The sequence below is a fragment of the Gobius niger genome, assembly GCF_951799975.1.
Source record: "Gobius niger genome assembly, chromosome: 4".
In the NCBI taxonomy this organism is placed as follows: Eukaryota; Metazoa; Chordata; class Actinopteri; order Gobiiformes; family Gobiidae; genus Gobius; species Gobius niger.
Genome location: NC_136855.1, coordinates 17,586,440 through 17,608,465, shown reverse-complemented (window position 1 = coordinate 17,608,465; position 22,026 = coordinate 17,586,440). Strand labels below are relative to the sequence as shown.

Genomic DNA, 22,026 nt, shown 5'->3' with positions numbered 1-22,026 from the left:
CGGGACATTCAGCACATGTCAGAGCAGAGACTCAAACCCATGTTGAAGCAGAATCCGTTTCACTGCATGCTTCACTGTCCCGCTCTCCCGGTGATAGTCAGCACTTGATGTCGTTGTTGGAGTAAAAGTATGGATGCTACTGGTCAAATATGACTGCAGTAAGTGAAGTAAAAGTTGCTTAGTGAAACGGTTGCTTGTACTGTGCAGTAGTCTGTCATCTAGTCTAGGTTAAGGCGGCTGCACTTATGGCAGAACGCAGCTGAGTCTAAAGCAATCTGACCTGTAGCCAAAATATATAGTTTATGTCATATTATAGTCAGCTTCCGTCACATCTGTACCAAAAATACACGGCTATTCCAGAAAACACCTTTTCCTCAGATTCATTCTCGTGGAAGCTGTGTGGTAATTCAGTGAAAGGGGTTAATTGACCAAACTGAAAGCAGAAGCTGGCGTCATTTGTGTGCGATTTCAAACAAGCTCTGAATTTAACCAACCACAGCAACAAAAGCATGACACAATATGGTGCAACCTTCTGCAAATCGGCGCTTGTCAATGGGCTTGTTGTGGCTCTGGTTAAAAAGCCTGCGTCCCTTGGACTTTTTCAACAGTGATTATCCATCAGTTGGCCATGTCTCGTTTGGCTTTTCCCATCAGGGAGGCCACACAACATATCATTTCCTTATAGCATGGTACTATCTTAATATAACTCTGTCCACTTAGCAGCAGAAAAGCAGGCCCTGTCTCGATATTTGCTCAGACAAACAGTCTTACACAGTCCACTGAGAGGAGAGGCAGGCCAGCTTCATATCCAGAGAGCGTATGGTGGCCTCTGGATGTGGGGACGGGCTGCTTGTGTATGGATTTGCTGCTGGTCTGGCTCGGGTATCTCAGCTGCTTACTCCCCTCCGCTTTCTGTCACACCGCTTCGTGTTGATCTTATTCGAGTTCAGACTCCTGTTTCTTCATTTGTTTTCAGTAGGAACACACTGATTATATATTCGTTTCAACAATGACTTGCTGCGTCGAAACACTCTCTTGACAGTTCAGCGCTAACGTTCACTCGATGCAAATTAACTTGTGAATGCGCTTTTGACTTCTACAATGAAACATCCTTGACGCCAGAACTTTGACAGTTAATGTTTTTTTTTACAATCTCTATTCACCATCATTCAGTTCATTGGACATGCTGTAGATACATAAGCCAAGGCATTATATCCTGACCTATTTTCAACTGGTGCTGTCTTGTAAATTGCATTGCCTCTATTAATTAACTCCATAATCTACAAACACAAAGCTCTACTAAGATATTGTAAAACCCCCAATGCATTTCCACTGGACACTTTAAAGTTTGCGTGCCAGAGCAGGGGCATATAGCTCCCACTGACTTTCATCATCACATGGAGGCTAACAAACTGTAAGCTCCTCTGCCAGTCCTAATGAACCTCCATACAAGGCACTGTTTAGAAGTGCCGTCTCTAGCAGCTGCCCGTTAGCTACGACGAGTGTGTTTGCTTCCCCGTAAGAAACCTCATACATGTGAAGAAATACACGCCGCTTTTGTAACATCAAGGGATGCAGCGCCACGGGGAACTGAAGCCCGACGCGCACCAACAGTGGGATAAGTATAGGCTGCGAATAAGTATGTTACCAAAGCTTTAATCTCAACATGATCATACCTCCAGGTCCGTCCTCTTGTACTGTATATATATTTTTTGAATTTAACACATTGTGCAAAGTAAACCCATTTTTTTGGGCTTTTGAGTGTGTTGTAATGTTGTTCCCTTTTTAGTGTAATCCTGTTTACTTTACATTTCTCGAGCGGGACATGCGCAAGCAAACAGGAAGCCGAGTAAATCGATCAGCGAAGGGCAGACGTGCGTTGTTGTTGTTGTTGCGGGGTTATTAGCAGTTCTGCGTTAATATTCAAACAGGCTTGTTAATCACTAAAGTCATTTTTGGTCATTACCGCAGATTGGAAAAAAGCTCTCGACTCTTCTCAGCGCCATCCGTAGATTGTTATCGAGGGGTTGCTTTCGCGTCCCAAGCGTGACACAACACAAGGCCGAGAATAACCGAATCAGAATCTGCACGGGTGTATTTGAGTTCGGCAGGAGCGGCAAACGAGAGCGTCCCTACGTCACTTTGACACATCTTACACGCGCATTCATCCAAATGGGCTTCGGTTAATTGTGTTTGTCGCCGCATTGATCGAAGCATCGCTGTTTCTTCTCACATCGGTTCATTTACATTCAGATGGGCTCGGTTCAGTGTAACTGCGGTCAGCACTTTCCCCTAATTACAATGCTACACTTCAGTCTCTTTGTCTTTGAAGATAACCATTCATCAGAGCCAAGCACATCTGCGCATCGCTCTGGATAATCGCAACAGTTACAAAGAGCTTTAGATTATTTTTTTTTTGAAATATTTTTTGAAATATTTGAGATCAAGTTTTCATTGCAGACATATACATCACACAAGCATGGCTGGTGCAAAACATCACTCGAGTAAATCATAAAACCTAACGTGTGCCTTTTTAAAGATTGTTTGGTAGCACTCAGTTTGCAGCACTGTAAAAGCCTGGTAATAGGATGGAAATTGCACAAAATTGTCCAAACTTGGTAACTACGCGGAAACAGGACACAATTTATTTCATGGCAATATGAGTCATCCTAACCTAAGAAATAGAACTGCAATTTGCATGATCCCTGTTTTCTCGTTACCGTGCTGTTCCCCTGACCATTTTAAAACTGTTCTGGGCAATAAAGCGCATTTATAGAGAAAAAGATATTTCTTCCAAATTCTTCCTGAGAAGTGTTCTCAGTGGTACATTAAAAGTGCCTTGTTCCACCAGATATGACCATCTCTTTCTCCTTACATTCATACATAGTTAGTTATTAATAAATCTTGTATTTCTGTGTCTTTCAGATTGTATAACCAGTGACACTTCAGTAAATATTGCAATATGAGCCAAGTCTGTGAGAGTTGAACGTGTGATCAGCAGTGAAGCAAAGCACTGACATGTCTCCATGTGGTTGACTTCCCGTTAAGCTGAGTTGTTTTCCAGGCAGCCCGTTCTATATGAGCAGCACTGTGACTAATAATTCTTAGTCGTGAGGAAAAAAAAGGCTTTATTGAATAAGTAATGCCTACATTGCTACATTTTTTGACAGAGAGGAAGAGAAAAGATTTTGATCGCACATTTTCTTTGATTATTTGATTGTTGACACAGGCTGCTTTAATATGAAGAAAAAACAGGGCCTTGTAAAGTCAGGCAGTGAAATGTTGATGATGAATTTGGCAAAACCCGCGTGAAGCAGATGCTGAAGATAAAATCTGGGCATGCTACCAAGTTACGTCACATCACCGGGGACCATCTCTGTTCAGCACCATCACACACGGAGTGCTGAGTTCATTTTTGTCAAAATCCATTGTTTGACTTTTTGTGTGTGAAAAGAGCTTTACTGACATGAGGTAATGCTTCCTCTGTAGCTGAGAATATCTTATTTTATTTATGTATTTTTCCAGAAAGAAACACATCTAACACATCAGCAGCAAATTAAGAGGTTGCTCACGATAGAAGCTACCAAGCTCTTCCACGTGTTCCCTATTTAAATAAAGTTAAGTGTTTTCATGCGAAGTATATTTACACAGAAATGTAACATGTCGATTTTATAAGCAGATAAAATTTTTAACTCGTCTAAGGTTAGGTAAGAACATATCTCAGTATGTAAAAACGGTGGCCTATTCCTTTAAGTTGAAATCATGTAATTCAATGTATTTCAATGAGTGCCCTATAAAAGGTTAAAATGTGCTGTCAGAACTGAATCTTGATTTTTGAATTAAATGGATAAATCGCACACCTAAATGAGGTGTTTTACAAAATTGCACAGCCCTATAGTTGCGTCTGACTGGGGTATGCAGAATTTCTCACTCCACCTTTGTGAGTTTTGGCTGTTTTGTTGCTATTGAGAATCACAGGTCGGCCTGGGGGGCATTCAGAGCGAGTGTGATCTTGTGCCGGGCAGAACAGATTGGTTTCAAATTCTAAGCTGTTAGAGCAGATCAGCCGCTTTGCGCCTGAAGCTTGTCGTGATCAAAAAGTCTATATAAAAAGTGGTAAAATGTGTGATCCTTTGTTCTAGTGCACCCCGTTTATTTGTGTGGTTTGTTTGTTAGCTTAACGTTAACAAGAAAAGCGTTCGTAAATTACTCTGAGTTAAAGGACTGTGAAAGCAACATTAGCCCTGGTCTTATATTTGCAAAACTAAAATGTGTGTAATCTGCGGTGTATTAGTAAAGGTAAGCCCGAAAGTAACAGAATACATCAGCCTAATGTGGTCTCCAGGTGTCATACACATTACTGTGCAGTTCCACTTGGCTCTGTGAAAGTGGTGAAACAGTGTTCGTAAATTCATCCCCGCCAAGGAAGTTAGGAATGTGTTAGGAAAGTTGAGAATACATTTTAGTTTAACTGCCATAAACAAAAATAAACACACGCGGTAAAAGTACAATCTCTCTTCGCAATGATCTTCTCTTATAGGTGCAGCTTTGTCTTGTATTGATTTTATTTTTCTAACACTTAGTGGCCTCTAGCGCTGCAGTAATATTCCAGTCGCTGTACTTAGCACCTTCAATCAATTTGTTGCATGAGTGGAAGTCTAAATTGAAAATGCCTCAGTTGCTTAATGCAGTGTGAAAATAACACACGTTATCCATCACTATGATTAGAAGCCTTCTTCAATATTGTGTCGTTATAATTTTACCTCATTGGTCAGTGAAATGAGGTGTTCGAGCCGTTCTTATAATCAAAACAAATCAAACGCAGTATTCTCATTTATTTTTTTTCTCACATTCTTTCTGAAATGCTGTGCCCTGAAATAAAAAGAAAATGTCACTAAATATGCTGTATATCACAGGAAATTTAACATTCGGGGGAAAAAAGTCACTGTGAATCTTGCTGAAAATTAACTTTGCTAGTAGGAGGTACTTATGTTTTATTTACTCATATCAGAGCAACTTCAGTTTCAAGGACAATTTCATCGTATACATATTTTACAGAAGTGCCAATTGATCTTCTTGTCAGCGAGACCTTAAAAATAAATGAAGGCCAGTAAATATGTGTTCACTAAGGCTAAACATTCAAATGAAAGCTTTTCTTTGCCAATCAAAACTGAGCACATTGTACAGTATTTACATATGTTGTGGTGTGTTTTTTCCTAATCATTTCCTATTAAGTATTCCAGAGCGGGAAGCGGTTGGTTGTGTGTCTCCACAAAGATGTCGATATCAAGGAATGGCTCAGATGGTAGAGAGGTCATCAGTTTTGCAGATCAAATACTGCTTTTCATTGGTGCCGACTGTCGCTGGGTCCTTGGGCTAGACACCCATTTCTCGAGTGAATCAATAGCGTGAGTGAGTGAGTGAATGGAGGTGGTCCGAAAGGCCAATGGCACAGATTCGCTTCTGTCATTCTGCCCCTGGGCATCTGTCGTCATTGACTTAGTGAACTGCTCCCTTTGTTGGAACAAGCTCCATTCACATGCAACCTCCAAAATATTTGAGCCGTTCACATGATACAGTTATGCGGCTCAAAAGGAGTAGGCTGTAGCAAGAACGCTTATGCATATTCACAAATTTGAAGAAGAACTAAGTTTACCTTAATAAATCCTACAAGTGTTGATGGGATGATTGGGGTGTCTTCAATCTACCCCTGGTGTCTCTGGCCAGAAAACCACAATTGCAGCTTTCCCTGCACCGGGTCGGAGGCGCATTACACACTAATAGAATCACGAAGAAGAAGCTAACAGGCTAACGGGCATAGCGCCCCTTAAACAGAAAAATAATCTCCATTGTGTAATTGGATGTACAATGTCCCTCTCTCCCTTTGTCTTTTCTGTCAGCGTAGTATTTACTCTCACGGACAATTAATGAGTAAAAAACTGCAACATGCTCCCACACCTGCAGTGGCACTTATGGCCTCTAGGGGCATAAGTTACTTAGTACTGCTTTAAGAGCATGGGATCACAATCCAGTAAAAACTGGCTTGTGCCCATTCAAACCCCTGTTAAAAGGAGATACAGTAGTTGTCCAAGGATAGGCTTTCTAACTGTAGAAGTCACGGTGGCTCTGTGGCTGTGTATCTTTCAGTGAATTTTTGTACATCTTACCACTTATGTAGAAAAGTGTACATATTTATATATATTTGTAGAACAACTGAGGAGAGAAAGGATTGTTTATTTCTCACAGACCACACAGACAGCAACCTTCTTACAAATCGCCAAATCTATGTGAAGAGAATAATAAACGAGTAACACTAGACGCATGAACCTTATTTTGATACTTTTTTTTTTTGCAGAGGGTCTCGTTGGCCATGAAGTAGTTCTCGGGAGAGCGCTGCTGTTAGCGGTGCACCTCATTACTGTAGCCCTGCGTCTCTAAGGACTGATTAGGACTAAGCGCATTGGAGAGAGCCTGCACGTATGCACCACTGTATCCTGTTGTTTCATTATCCAGACGGAGGCAGTATGCAAGTGCACAGCCTGATCTATCAGCAAGCCACCTTGTCTGAAGTGCGCCATTCAGTCTGCATTGCATTTCACTCGTGTCACTTTTATTCCATTCTTTCTGAAATGTTAATAAATGCCAAAAGAAAAACGTCAGATATGGGAAGTCTTTTATGTGATGCTGGGCCAGGCGTTTAAAAAGACATCTAATAATGATGTCTACTGCTCTCAGATGGAGGGCGGGGGATAATGCAAAGTGTGTTTCCATATCTGTGTGTATCAGTAATGAGGGTTAGACTGGGACAAGTCGAAAAGAATTGGTTACATTTTTGAATCTTGCAAATTCAAATGTCGGTTCTTTTTTCATTACAGTTCAAAAATATGCAGCTTGATGAAGATGCCAATCAAGGCGTAACCAGGACTTAAGGTTTTGTCTATTTAAATACTGTATGTCTCTAAGACAGTTCAACAAATTCCTTTTCCAGTGCTCCTGGGTGTGTTTTAAATGTACACTTTTGACATAAAAATATGGTATTTTTCAAATTTGCTGTGCCTTTTGACAGAGAGCTACTGTTGCATTGTGCTGCCTTATAAATGTGTATTGTGACCCCAGTCTGGAGTTCATGATAGATTTATTTGTCTGGGAATTGGATCGCCTTGTTTCAGATTCTCACCCTGTACAAAATCACAGAACTTTGGACTCAAACAAACTGAGATTAAAGATAACCATGGCAAACTAAAGTCAGGCCCCTCTAACGCCCCTAGACTGAACCTCAAACCACAGCCAGGCCGTGACATCAGTACTCAATTGTCCAATGTAAAGAAAGCTTTCATCTGAAGGCAATAACGTGACATTATGCCCACAGAGGAGAAAGTTCCAATTATATATATATATAAAGGAAAGCTGTTGTGGTCGACATAGCAATACCAAGCGATTTCCACATCAGGAAAAAGGAACACGAGAAACTAGAGAAATACCAGGGGCTCAGAGAAGAGCTGGAGAAAACCTGGAGGGTGAAGGCATCAGTGGTGCCCGTGGTCGTTGGGGCACTCGGGGCAGTGACCCCCAAACTGGAGGAGTGGCTCCAGCAGATCCCAGGAAATACATCAGACATCTCAGTCCAGAAAAGTGCAGTTCTAGGAACAGCTAAGATACTGCGCAGAAGGGTGAGGGTTTTTATGAAAATAATACATTCATACATGGATATGTTCTTTTTGTTCCTGGTCTTTTTCCTTTTCACAATAAGATGAGACTTTATCTCACAATGGATAAATTCACATAACGGACACATTACTTGTGTCTAAATATTCATATTATAAAGGTTTCCCTGGACCAGCTATGGCCTTGTCGTTTTGGAATAACATAGAGTGAACTGAGGAACTGATGGTAAATACATTTCTTTTTAAGTTTGAGTAAAAAACAGCTTGTTAATAAAATGCCTGACCCTGACCCTGACTGAAGTGAGCAAATTGATGCCAAAAACACTGACTGAAAATGATTATTTTACTCATATGATCCTGTAACATGCAAGCATGGTTTAAGGCACAAGGCCACAAGGAGATGAGTTGATATGGCCCTTTGTAGAAGATTTTCTGAGTATGTCACAAAAAAAAAAGGAAGTCTTTAGCCCTTTCCTGTGCTGAGTTGTGGATTTTTAAAGAAGAAGCCAGAATGCTCATTCTAGCCACTAGGAGGCAGCTTACATTTAAAAAAGGAAAGACTTCCACTTGTGTCCAGCAGAGGGCACTGACATAATAAGAGATCAGGATATAAACAACATATTAAAGCCATGTGGTTAATGGTCAGTCTGCCCCAGGGCGACTGTGGCTACAATAACAACTTACTGCCATTAAGTGTGGATTGAATGAATAATGACTATATGTAGCATGCTGATAAAGAGTAAGCCTTTGTTATTTATTAGGCCACAGTCCCCGTGACCCGCCGTGGGGGTTGCATTTTGGCCCATGACCCAAACGAGTTCAACACCCCTGGTTTAAAGTCTTTAATTCCTTTTTCAAACGCTGATTTTGAGTGAGTTTGCTTCGATTGGTCCTTGATTTAGTCCACAGTTGGAAGGGAGTATCAAGCTCTGGCGTACTGCTCAAACACAGCAGATGTTCCCAGGAAGTGCACCGCAATTCAGAATCCACTTCAAGTGTGAACACAGCCTTAGGGCACGTTCACACTTGTTGATCTTCCGGACTTGGTCCACTTGGTTTATCCTCATCATTCATTGAACCTTTGTTTGTCCTAAAATACAATGAACTTAATGGTCTATGCATCATTGGATCATAGTTTATACACCATACTTGGCACTTCCTCAATTTGTTAAACCCTGTTCCTTTCCGATGCAGTGATGAGAGTTCCAGAAATCACAGAGAGTTTAGATCAAAGCCGGTGCTGCTTTTTAAAGAAACCGCCAGTGTGTGGTCGAAATGCGCTCAACTGTCTCCCTGGTCTGTGTGTTGCAGGGGAGCACCTTCGAGTCTGTCCTCAGGGATACACCTGCTGCACCTCGGACATGGAGGACACGCTGCACCTGCAGAGCAAAGTGGAGTTTGAGAGTCTGGTGGAGCAGACCAGCCACAACATGAGGGCCACCTTTGTGTCGCGACACAAGAAGTTTGACGGTAAGAGTCTTAAGTAATTATGAACGGCTTTGCAAAAACTTCATCACTGGTAATTCAGCCTCCTACAATACAGGAACAGTATACAGAATAAATTCTGCATAATCTGTTGAGCTAACCATTCTAAAGTTTGAACTGTAGCGTGTCTGAAGGTATTTCTTTGTGTTCAGCAAGAGTATTTGTACTATTGGTAATCCAAATTTACTATCGTTTTTTGAAGGATTTGATGTTTGAGTCATGTCCATTTACTGTATATGAAGACAAATGCTGTGGAAAAATGAGGAAACATTAATCATTGCATTTTAGTTGTTTCTATTGTCACTTTATGTGATTTGCTGAATTGTTTCTGAAGTGTCTCTTCTGATTTATGTCAGTTTGAGCTTTGGGACACTGGTCATTCAGATCTAGTATGCATTTATTACTCTATTCTATTACTCTTATGTTAATTCTTTTTTTTGCCATTCATCTGTGTCTTGGCACAAGCGAAAACCCCAATAGAAGTAAACCACCTTTGAAGGAGTGCATTTTGTTCTCTTTGGCATTCACCAAAACTGCTTTCAACTTGATTGAAACCTCGATAGTGTTTTAGCTCTAAAGAAAAGTGATATTTCCTTGACAACAGTGTGATTAAAGTGAATGCAGCAGGACCAAACCTGTCAGGATGTTTCATTTGCAGTTTGCCCTCTGTGTCAAGTGATTCTCGCTCCGATGAGAGGCTGTCGCTACATCACGCTGGTGTTGTCTCTTTTAGCTCAGATTTTAACACACTCTGGCTTTAATCACAGTTTAGTTTGACAGAGAACACAAAACTAAAGTTCAATCGTTTCATAACATTTTACTTTGAAAACGACTCTACAGTATCATACATTCTCCCATGCACATATAGCCCCCAACACACACATACATATAAATAACCTTTTGTAGGTTTTGTCTTATTTCGCGAAGACACTGCTAAAATACTGGGAGCAAACTTTCTAAAGTAACCAGTCAATACCGAGGGGTCTTCAAGCATCTGCTGCACAGAACAAAAATCGATCATAAAACTATTGAAAATTAGCATAAATTGAACAGCTTTCGTTTGTGAAGCATAACGTTTACTGAAATGCATTGTTATATCTGCGCTGCACGATGCGCTCACAAATATAAAACGCCGCTCGTGGGACAGAATTTAAGCAGCAAAAAGTACACTGTAGGAAAAGTTCCCCACAGAAAAATAATGTAAAAAGGTTTATGGCAAATGATTGTTTATTTTACAGTGAGTACCTGTTATTTGATTGAACAGAACTGTACATTTAACATAAGTCTTCTGTAAGTATTACTGGTTTACTTTCATTGTTTTTTCTTTTCTTTCTTTATTTACCCATTTCATATAATTTTTATGTCACACCAGTCAGATGTGCAACAGAATGTATCTTTGGCAAAGGCTGTTGTGACCGATGCATGTATTGAGTGTGTTTTGTAAGCAGCCCATGAATCACATGCTATCACTATTAGATACATGACAAAACCACATCAATAACAAGAAAACCTCAAATATAGCTGACAGATAATTGTCCAATTTCAAGTTCTGACCTCAAAACCATGTTAAGAGAATTGCCGTAAACTGGAGCAATGACAAATGGATGATTAGGGAAACTACTTAAAGATGTTTTTTTTTACATTGAACTACAGGATAAGGTGCTCATTCTGTGCCGAGCAAAATGAATGCAATGGGGAGATCTGTGCATTAGTCTTAAAATGCATTTAAATTCACTCTCCACCGAGATCCCACTCTGAACAAAGGGCGTATTCACAGTTATCTGGTGGCACAAATCACTTATCTCCGTCTCCTGCCCGCGGCCTCCTCCCGTCACATCTCTCCTCTGTGTTAATCTGCGCGTGCTCCTCGTGGGGCTGGAATCATCCCTCATCAATTTTACATGTCCTCATTTTTGTCCCCAGTTATTTATAGGGAACTATTATGAAAACCTTAACTTACTTTTTGATTACCGACCGCTCTCCCCAGAGGCTCTCGGGGGTTTTGATGTATTGGTTGATGTATTATTCAGTAATCCTCCAAGCCATAAGTGACTGTGGCAGGAATTAAGGTTTTGAGTCTGTGAACGTCCAATCTTCTGCCAGACAAAGGCCTCTCGCACAATATTTTTTTTTGCAAGTCCCAGACGACCTAAGATGAGATTGAGTTAAAAAGTAAAAAAAAAAAAAAAAAAAACCTGATAAACTGCAAAAGTTTAAAAGAGTGGTTTATCAATTTAAGTTCTATCAAAGCTAAACACTGATACACTGCCAGCCAGAAAAAAAGTTCACATGCGCTAATATTGCTAATACCTTTAGCATTGATTACAGCACACTTGATGTGACATCGTTTCAATTAAATTCTGCAAAGCCAAAAAAATCCACTGTTGCATTGCAAATTGTATGACTCTGACCAAAATGCAGCAGGCCCATTGTGAAGTAAAGATTACTAGCCTGGCACAGTCATCCCCACGACTATATCCACATCAACAGTTGATTCCAGGCACATATTTGTTAAGCTGTAGTGATTTGCAAAAATAGTAATCATGTCTTCACACTTTATTTCATTTTGAAATACTACAGGTATTTTCCATTTATTTTCATTTTCAAATAAAACATCATTGTGTAATGTGACCAAAGTACAATACACTTGTATTGTGCTTTACTGTACAGTATGACTGTAGTCATAATTCATTCACTCCACTCTGTGATGGTAAGCTTCATTTACCACATGGCTATAATGTGGTGTTTTTATCCTGATCTTTTGTCATTGGCCCTACTGGACATGTGTGGAATTCATTTTTATTTATTTAAGTTGCCCCTAGTGGCTGGAATTAGTATACTGTTTTTTTTAGTTATTTAAAAACATAACTCATATTTAGTTAGTTATTTAAAACATAACTCCGCACAGGAATGGGCTAGAGACATACTTTTTTTGTACATACTCAGGGATTTGTGCTCTACAAGTCAGAAGGCCGTGTTAAATCATCCGGTCTGTGGGCCGTAGTTTGAGGACCCCTGCAGGAACAGGCCACCGTTTTTCCATACTGAGATAATATGTTCTTACCTGAGCTTAGACGAGTTGATGTGTACCTGTCTGGTCTTTACGCGTGCGCTCAGTCACGCAAAAAGACCAAAGATGTTGTTAGCATTTAGCCTCTCCCAGCATATTCCTAATGGAGCCAAACGGGGGTGAGGTTAGAAGCAACCAAGCTCTTTCACGTTTTCCTGGTGACATGAGTAGTTACACGATCCAAGTCTAGCTGCACAAAATTAAACATGTCACATGATTTTCTAAGCGGATAAAAGGAGTACTATTTTGTAAAGCGTTATAACCCCTTAGGAGCACTTCGACATCCGTGCAGTAGTACGTTCATTCCTAAAGAATTCTGAATATATAACTGAAGCGACCCCAGATTAGAGAGCTATCTTAAATCCTGGTGGCGACTTTTTTTTTTTCTTTGGTCAGGCAGTGCAGATCTTTTTGTCAATAAAAAGATTTTGTGACTGAAAGCGTTTGGTCGGCCGGTGCCTTGGCAGAGGTCAACTCTCTCCATGTGCTTGAGAGTTTAGTGCTGTTGTCGCGGTGAATGTTGCTGCGCGACAAGCTGTGGTGACGTGCTCATTCTGATCATTCTGTGTTAAGTGCAATCAACAGTGCAGCTGCTGATTGCACTATAGTGGAAGCACTTTACGGACTCTGTACGGGCTCTTTCTTGTTGTTTTTATGCATATGCTTTCATATTTCAAATGACGATGATTGATCTTTTATCTTTATCCAAGCTGCATTCCGCTTTTTCTTATCTCATGTATTGCTTAAAAATCAAATCATCTGATCTTTTTGACAATATGCCAAAGTTGAGAGATTGTCACATTGTGATTCAGAGCTGTTGTTGTTGTTTTTACTTTTTCTTCTAGTCAGAGCGATTAATCAGAATTTTATCGAAATCGCCAATCTTATAGCCATTTCTTTGGCAGAAACAGTTTGGATTTGTGTGTGTTAAATGAAACTGGAGGAAAGTATTTGGAGTGTGCTCACTCGACCCAATGCTGGAGCAAATTCAGAAAGGGCAAAGGGTCATCGTAAAAGTGTGTGTTGTGGGGTTGGGTATAGCACTGATTGTAATAGGAGCCATTGATTACAGCTCCATGTACCCGAGCTATGGGCTTTTCTTTTGATGTTTCATAGACAGTAAATAGTCCGCTTTTTCTTCCTTTTCCATTGGCCACGCTCCACTGAAACCCACCCAATATAGTGTTCTGCATCGGCCACTATCCACAAACCTCTGCTTATCTTCCCATCGCTGCCCCATTCTTCAAACGCTTGACCGACACTCAAACGCATCACCTGGTGCTCGCTTTCACGTCCCACCGATTCAAAAGAACACATTTGAATTTACATTAAATTTACATAAAACATACATTACACCTGCTGCAGTGTGCGGCGTCGCAGCTGCCAGGCAATTTCTGTCTCTATAATAACAATCTATCAAGTGCACAAAGGGCAATCCAATACAAAATGAAATTGACCCTCTCTACAACATGATCAAAAAACATGTTACAGCGTGTGCAAATTCACTCCCTGTCTGCCGTCGGCTATTGTCAGTGAGGTCTGGTTTACATCCATTTTCTATGTAGGGTTTTTGAAAGGGCTTTGTGCTGAGAGGTGACATTCAAATTTAGGTGAGGACAATCTTTATATTTTCCTCTATACACTTTTTCTTTAAAGTTTCATGGAGAAAAATAATTCTCTTTCAAGTCTCTCTTTGACGTTGCAGGCAGTCATCTTGCATTCAGACAGGGTACTGGGTCTGGTCTGGTTACGGTATCTGCAGGTACTGGGAAAGTAATTGCTTGGCAGTGCCTGTAATAGCAGGACATTTGGTACGAGTAATTGTGGTTCTAGTTGTCGTACTTACGTTTCTCTTACATTTTTTTGAATAAATGTTGTTTATTTTATTTATTCATCAACAATTTTTCAAACATTTCTTCGTCGTTTTCTCACTGCTGGGTTGAACTTTTTCCCCCTAATTGAAAACTTAGAAATGTCGTTATCACATATTTACATATTTAAGCCAGCTGCAAAAACGAAACAAATATCTCACTCAGTATTGAATCAGCTCTGATTGCTCCGAGGATCGTAGTCTCAGCCGCTTTCGGAATGCTGAAGTTAACTGCAGAATATCTTATGCAAACATAAAATACTGTAAAGTGCTTTAAAGTAGAGCTCAGTTTTCCATACATACTGCTCTCCCCCCCCCCCCCCCCCCATTCAGCTCTTGAAAAGGAATGCAGGAAAGCCGCGGATGTGACCTCAAGTCGCCTCATCTTTTCAAAGCGCCAACATTAAACATTGATAAATATTTCTGTTGCCGCACCTTCAGATCATAATCAAAATGTCACTTTTTAAAGACGCGTTTGAACTCCCTCGCTAAATGGGTTCTCAGTTATCAAAGTTGAGAACATTAATGGACAGAAAATGGCTCGGATGTCTGGGGGCTGTGTGCTGTCACGAGTTGCACTCCCCATTAGATTGTGTTTTCCTCTTCCCTCCTGCACTCACAAGACGAGCAGGGTGGAGATTAGCGCGTGCGGTTGGTTGACTAAAGTCGGGGTTTTGAGCGGTAGCTCCGCCTGACTGACTTCTTTGATCCGCGGCCAGCAGTGCTTGTGTATTTGCAGAGGAGCGCGGCAGTGGCCCCTCTTTCTCTCAGACAATCCCTCATTCACACACAGCTAAGGCCGAGACTGACTCTGCCACAACAGTAATCTGCAGAGCGCGCCACCAATTCTCCAGCTCCTAGTGGACTGTGTAAAAGGCAGACACAAGTGTAGCTCAAACACAGAGCGGTGTATACCTATTCCTCAAATACAAGAGCACTTTCCGGGGGGAAGTTTTTTAGCTGTAGTACTTTTTTTTTTTGGTGCATCTACTGTTTTAATATCTTTCTTTCTTTTTTTTAACTTTCTTGTAAAACAGATTTGGATTCATTCAGCATTTGCTCTTAACCCATATGGCACTAGTATCCGGCACCATCATCCAACACCCATACAGACAGATGACGCGACAGACTCTGAAGCAGCTCCAAACCTCATCGCTTTCACCAAAACCAGAGTTCAGCCAAGGACTCATTCTTCACTTAAAACACACAAAAAACGCTGCGATGTGCAATTTTGTTACTCTCCCGATGAACATCTTTGATCTCACACCCAGCCAACTGTGCACTATATTTCTCTGTGACTGCTCTGCAATAACTTCAAATCATGTCTAATGAAGAAACATGGCTCTCGTTGGACCAGAAGTAAATGGAAACAAATAGATCCAGACCTTCATGAGGATAGTTCTGGGTGGCAGCTTCATGGATGTAATGCAGGGGGAGGCTACACCAAATGCCAATCACTTCAGGTGACAGCTTTTACTTTGTAGTCTTCTTCTTATTTTATTCTTTCTTTATGTTGGAACGGACCGACTCTTCCACTCATCCAGATTCTTCACATGGAGTCATTCATAAGCACCTGTACATATTGGCATAGACACAGACGGCATCGCTGGAATCGCCCATATATGTTCATGTTTGAAACAGTTAAGGGGGAAAACAAAGAAGTGACGACTGTAAAGGAATAGCCCACCATTTTTACATGCTGAGATATGTTCTTACCTTATACTATATATGTGAGGCGTAATAACACTTTAGGAGCACTTTGACGTCCCTGTAGTAAAGTGAGACAAAGACAGAGACGTGACTGAGACCAGACAGTTACGCATCTACTAAGGTAAGAACATAGCTCAGTATGTGAAAACATACTGTGGCCCATTCCTTTGAATGCAGAATTATTGATATAGTTTTCTACCCAAAAAAGATACAAAAACATGTAGAGGAGCAAAGTGTTTCAACAGCCCATAAGTACGTAAATAATGGAGAATGCTAACATAATGCTTCATGTTCGCATCGTGCTAATGCTAACACTAGCTAACCCTAGCTACGACTGCCTTTTTTTGTGGAAATGTGTGTTGTTTTGGTATGTCTCTCTTTTTCTTTTCTTAAAGGGGGGGTATTATGCAAAATCGACTTTTTCAAGCTTTACATCATGTTATTAAGTCATTCCCTCATTAAAAACATGCCTGAAGTGTTGCCTTAGCACATTCACGTATTTTCGAGTAATCTGTAGAAACTCTGATGGCAGCCATTTTAGGGATAAAACGCCTGATTCCTTCAGGAAACGCCCTCGACCTCCAGGATACGCCTCCAACCTTTCGTCACCAGCCGAGTAACCAACCACTGCTCCTCAGCAGAACCCCCTCCCCGCAGTGTCTAGCCCTAAGACGTAAACAGAGTCATCATGGAGGATTAGCTTCATGTGTTGTGAACCGGAGCCACAGCAGACTTTTACAAAGACACACATCAGTGTTTCTGTTACCGAAACACCCAGGATTAAAACCGGTGACAAGAACACTTATTTCAGTGTCTGGTTCTGCTCTGGGCCTTGATGATGCACAGAGCCTCCGGAGAAAGCTAATGCTAAGCTAAACCTCGAGTCATCACGTGAAAACGAGAAATATGCACACATAAAGTCAATAAAACCACCACACACATAAAGAACCGTTTAACAATGATCACACACGGAGCCTGGCTTGTTGATTTGGAAGTTTATTGCTCACATTTCATCTACAATGGGTCATAGCCGAGTGGTTTTCTCCCGGAGCTAACAAGCTAGCCGCGATAAGCTAACGGGAAAATTCACTGAATACAAGCAGCATATTATGCATTGAAAACGTCACTAAAACAGGCAACTGCTTGAAGCAGCCTTTATGATGATCACACACGGAGCCTGGCTTGTTGATTGTGTAGTTTATTGCTCACATTTCATCTACAGTGAGTCGTAGCCGAGTGGTTTCTCCCGGAGCTAAGGCACTATTAGCCACGACAAGCTAACAACCTTCACCTTCACAACATTCATTGAAAACAGGCAGCATATTATGCACAAATAACGTCAATAAAGCAGCAACTACTCGAAGCAGCCTTTACGATGATCACACAATGAGCCTGGCTTTACACATTTGTGGTTTATTGTAGACTTTTCATCAACAATGAGCTGTAGTCGATTATAACAAGCTAACGGGGTAACCTCGAAAAACCATTGTCCACCTGCACAGATAATGTCCGTCTTTGAATCGTATGGGCTCCTGCAGATCCTGGTGTCGTCCATGGGGGTATAGTTAGAGATCCATAGGGCATGGCAGATGCAAAGAGAAAGCCTCCAAACAGCAGTTATTTTTCAGGCAAGAGCCCCGTCCAAGCGTCCGGTGTGGAAGGTTTGTCTCCAAATAATATCCTGTGTGGCCATTGTTCACAAAGTGATAAACAGTAGCTCCTTTCCAACAATAAAAAGTAAAATGCACCGATCGTAGTTTCAATACAGTTGAGACAACGAGCGCAGTGTTGTGATGCCACAGACAGCGTGTGGAGGGGGCGTGTCGGAAAGGGTCAGAGGTTCTTAAAGAGACAGGGGCCTATTTCAAGTCATTCGCTAACGCCATTTTGAAAGAGCAATTTTATACAAGGCAGTTATTCTAATTTACTGCATTTACAGACCAACAGACGGTCTCGTCATCATTGTAGTGTGATATAGACTGGTGCTATGTGGCTGAAAAAAGCATAATACCCCCTCTTTAATGTATTATGTCCCCTCTGCTCCTTTGGAAATATGCACTTCTTGCAATAAAAAAATAAATAAAATATAATTTAAATTTTTTTTTTTAAATGAGTGGAAAATTTTGTCTCACAAAAGATTCTCTTTTCCTCCTCGGCAAAGCCACGCTCCCTTCTATGACGAGATGTCGTCTGTATCTTCTACACAAGCTCCTCCTCCCACAAAGAGAACACGCTCATCGCCAGATTGACAGCAACAAATATCGCAAAAAATGCACTTCACATTTAAGAAGTTATACGTTTCTTTTTTATCTTTTCCCTTGTGTTCGGGCCACACTTGTCGGCGTTATGGCTCTCAAGCTGCTATTTTTACCAATACCTTCAAGCATTGATTACTCCTATGTGACACACACAGGCCGATACATTCAGCCCATTTACCAATAAGGTCGCGTCTGACATCGACTCCTGCCACCCGCTGCTGCGCTGGGCCCCGCTCCTGTATGTAAGCCGATCCCTTTGTGTGCGTCGGCTAAAGAGAAGCTTTCACTCTGCTTTAAAGACAGGCGCGGGATTGTTGTCATTTAGTCGCTATTGGTTTTAGTCTGAAGAATGCGCCTTTCACCCAGAGATTCATTTCAGACTTTCACTCAAACAGCTGGACATTTTTCTTTGTGAAGATTGTCAATAGCATACATTTTCTAAGAGCCAAGATGAAAAACCGGCCTTCAAAATGTGTTTTTCCTTCTCAAGATGGAGACTATACAAGAATCAATTTTGTGGGAATAGGAAAATATGGCCAATATTGGGTTGGGCACAAAAATTAGCCTACACTGTCAAGTTCGCTCGTAAGCCCTATTGTCTACAATCAATGGGATTGTTTAAAGCCAGTTTACATATTTAAGGGCCTAAATCATGCAAAATCATCTTTAATCCATGTTATGTTACATTCTCATCCAAAACATATCTGGAGGAGTATTATTTTGTTCCACTCGCGCATGTTTCAGTAATCCCATATATTCAGTCTTTCTCTTCGGCATTCAAAACGCCAGCCCATACTGATATACAGTACGTCACACGGAGATGTGCATCTTGTACTGGCACTATGTTTGTAGTTATATGATTGAGATTGAGAAGTTGAGCGCGTAGCTAGGCGGTGTAGGACTGAACAGGTGAGTTTTGAGCTTGGATCTGAAGAGTGGCAGGGAACCTATGGTACGGAGGTCGGAGGGGAGAGAGTTCCAGAGCTGGGGAGCGTAGCGGCTGAATGCTCTGTGCCCCATGGTGACGAGTTTGGCCGGTGGGACAGAGAGTTTGAGTGTGGAGGAGGAGCAGAGAGTGCAGACAGGAGATGCGATGTGGAGGAGGTCAGATATGTACGGAGGGATCAGGTTATGAAGTGCTTTGAATGTGATGGGAAGTATTTTGAAGTTGATTCTTTGTTTTATGGGAAGCCAGTGGAGTTGTTGTTGGACAGGGGTGATGTGATGAGAGGTAGGGGTCCGAGTGATGATTCGTGCTGCAGAATTTTGGAGGAGCTGCAGTTTCTGGAGGGATTTGTTGGGAAGACTGAACAGAAGTGAGTTGCAGTAATCAATGCGGGAGGCAACGAGGCTGTGGACGAGGATGGCGGTGGTGTGGGGGTTGAGAGAGGGGCGAAGACGAGAGATGTTGCGTAGGTGGAAATATGCAGACCGAGTGATGTTATTGATGTGAGACTGGAAGGAGAGTGTACTGTCGAGGATGACAGATTATACTAAAAAATGCATTGGCTGAGGTGTGTAAAGTAGTTTTAAACGCCTGAATAAAGCATAAAATATGACTTTTAAAATATCTCTATGTATTAAATGTACTTGTTACTTGTGAAGGGGGTGGCCCTGTTACCCCCTTTCTTAGCAGGATTACTATTTCAAACAACACATGATCAGTAGGGTCTTACTAAACCAGCTCACATAGCCCTCATTTGTTTGTGGATGAACAAGAGGAAAATAAGCCTAATGTCTTGGACCTGTCCTAACATGACTAAGTGGCACCCCATACTTAGGCCATACTTCTTATTAGTAACAGGTGTATCAGTACAACCACATGTATGCCTTTACCAAATTGTATTAGTATCAGAGCTCTGCCTCTCTGGACCCCAACTAAATTACCTGCCTATCGTTTTAATGAAATAAAATAATGAAATATTGTATGTTTTGTTTATTTGTTCTTTAATCTTAGTACAGAAGCAGCCTGATCCAGCGTGTGTGCGCCAGTGAAAAATAGAGGAAGTGCCACTTCGAGCAGATGGCTCTGTGATATATGCACCAGATGCTCGCTGTATGAGCACGTAAGGATAGTAATTGAAATAAAAACTATTATGAAATGGCTTGTATCAACATTTTCTTTTGGGATCTGTCGCTGAAATTGACTAAATAAATGATCCAAGATACAAAATATTTTTAAGATACACTAATGTGAAAATCGATGAAGGCCAGAAGCACAAGTTATTGAAGTCTTTATTCTTATAATATTGCAGAGGCAGTGGTGGCCGATCTGAAGTCTGGAGCAAATTTTGATCTTCTTGGTATAAGTATCTGGAAGAAACATAGTTTCTTGCGGGTGCTCCAGTTTTCATTACCACTAAAAACATGTACAATAGACCATGATGAATGAGTTGACAGTGAGTGCAGGACAAAGAGTACAACTAAATCAGATGTGGCGTGTTCATGCAGACACATACGATCCAATATTTCAATGTTGGGGCAAAAGTGGCTCAGTTGGTAAGAGCAATCATCTGCAGATCTAAAGGTCAGCCTTTTGAATCTCGGCTCCAGCTTGTACCTGTCATTGTGTTCTCGAGCTAGACACCTCCCCCTTATTTCTTATATACAATATAAGTGTAGACAAAGCCATGTCTGGATTGAATGAATGATGACCACACAGTGTAGAGCTTGAGAAACATGTTCTATTTTACTATTTTCAAATTGTTTTTGCGCTGTGAGTGATTCACCACTGTTAATTCGAATCTTCAGTAGTGACTATTCAATTTGCCACTTCAACAGCATATAACTACCCCTCCAATTTACCCAAATCTTCACCTGCGGCCCTACATAACCAGGAAGGGCTCTCCTTACTTCTCAATCTGTAGCACAGCTAATTCCTACTTTGCAGAGCAGTGTTAGAGAATTTTCTAGCTCTTGCACAGCCTACCAAGGACAGCTCTTGTGCTGCCCAATGTTGGCATTCCTTATTAATAACTCCATCTATGCCCAGTGTCACTTTTGTTTGCTCTTTGTCCCTGACAGACACTCATCTGTTTCCCTTGGCATAGCGTAGCCTTTCAGAAGCCTTCTGCTATGCAAAAATCAAAGTGCCTTGGCCAAGTTGGCTTTTAGCTCTGATTCTCACCTTTCGACAATCTTAAGGACGCTCCGAGTATCGTAAGATAATCTGATAAGATATTCCTGCCATGTGTGGAGTGTTAAGACACCGCTCGTCTGCTCGGAAGGATGTTGGGGCCGCTCCGATCTCAAGTCAGGGATATTCAACTTTTTTTGAAGTTAAAAACAAACTAGGAACTATTGCTACTGTCTCTTCTTTGTCCACCATGTTTGCTTACTCTGAAGTCACGTTTGATCTCGAGAGGTTTTGCAAAATTTGTTGATTTTGCCGCGTGGCTGCACAACACACTTTACGACCAAAACTGTTGTACTGTTGATCTTTTATTTGCCATGTGCGGGGTCTCTCAGGTTTGGAAAATATTTAAAATCTTCCCGTGTGAACCAGGCTTTACTGACATTCTTGGCTCTCTTGTGACGCCACCTCTAGGACTATTCTTCTTTGGAAGCATTGTTAGACTTGATTGACCAATACCACCACAATGTGTTGAGAGGGCATGTCTCCGGGTCCTGGACTGATGGTAAATAAACTTCCCCTGTGTCAGACATCCAGCGTCTCCTGCCTCTCTTCGAAACTCTACATTAGGACTTCTTTGGAGAACATAAAATACCTCCAAAAAATCGGATTTGAGCATTCAGACCTGCTGTCTGAACCTATCGAATGTCGAAGTGTATACTAGGTGTAAGTATTATTATAAACCTCTAAGAACAAACTAATCAAAATAGTATTCCCATTCATTATTTGTAGGGTTTTACTTTGAACTTTCACAAAAAAATTGGAAATTGGCAACAACTTATGCTTGACTTGGAGGAGTTACATCAAAACAGCATCTCAGAGGTCCTCATTATTTT

General features: G+C 41.2%; 1 protein-coding gene across 2 annotated transcripts in view; it reads left to right on the top strand.

Annotated features, from left to right (window-relative positions):
* Window positions 1–22,026, top strand: part of gpc6a (glypican 6a) — a 150,782-nt gene that overhangs the window by 21,297 nt on the left and 107,459 nt on the right. For both annotated transcript variants that reach the window (XM_079555328.1, XM_079555327.1), the window contains exon 2: window positions 8,976–9,134. In XM_079555328.1, coding sequence (XP_079411454.1) covers window positions 8,976–9,134 — 159 coding nt within the window. The remainder of the gene's footprint in view (window positions 1–8,975; window positions 9,135–22,026) is intronic.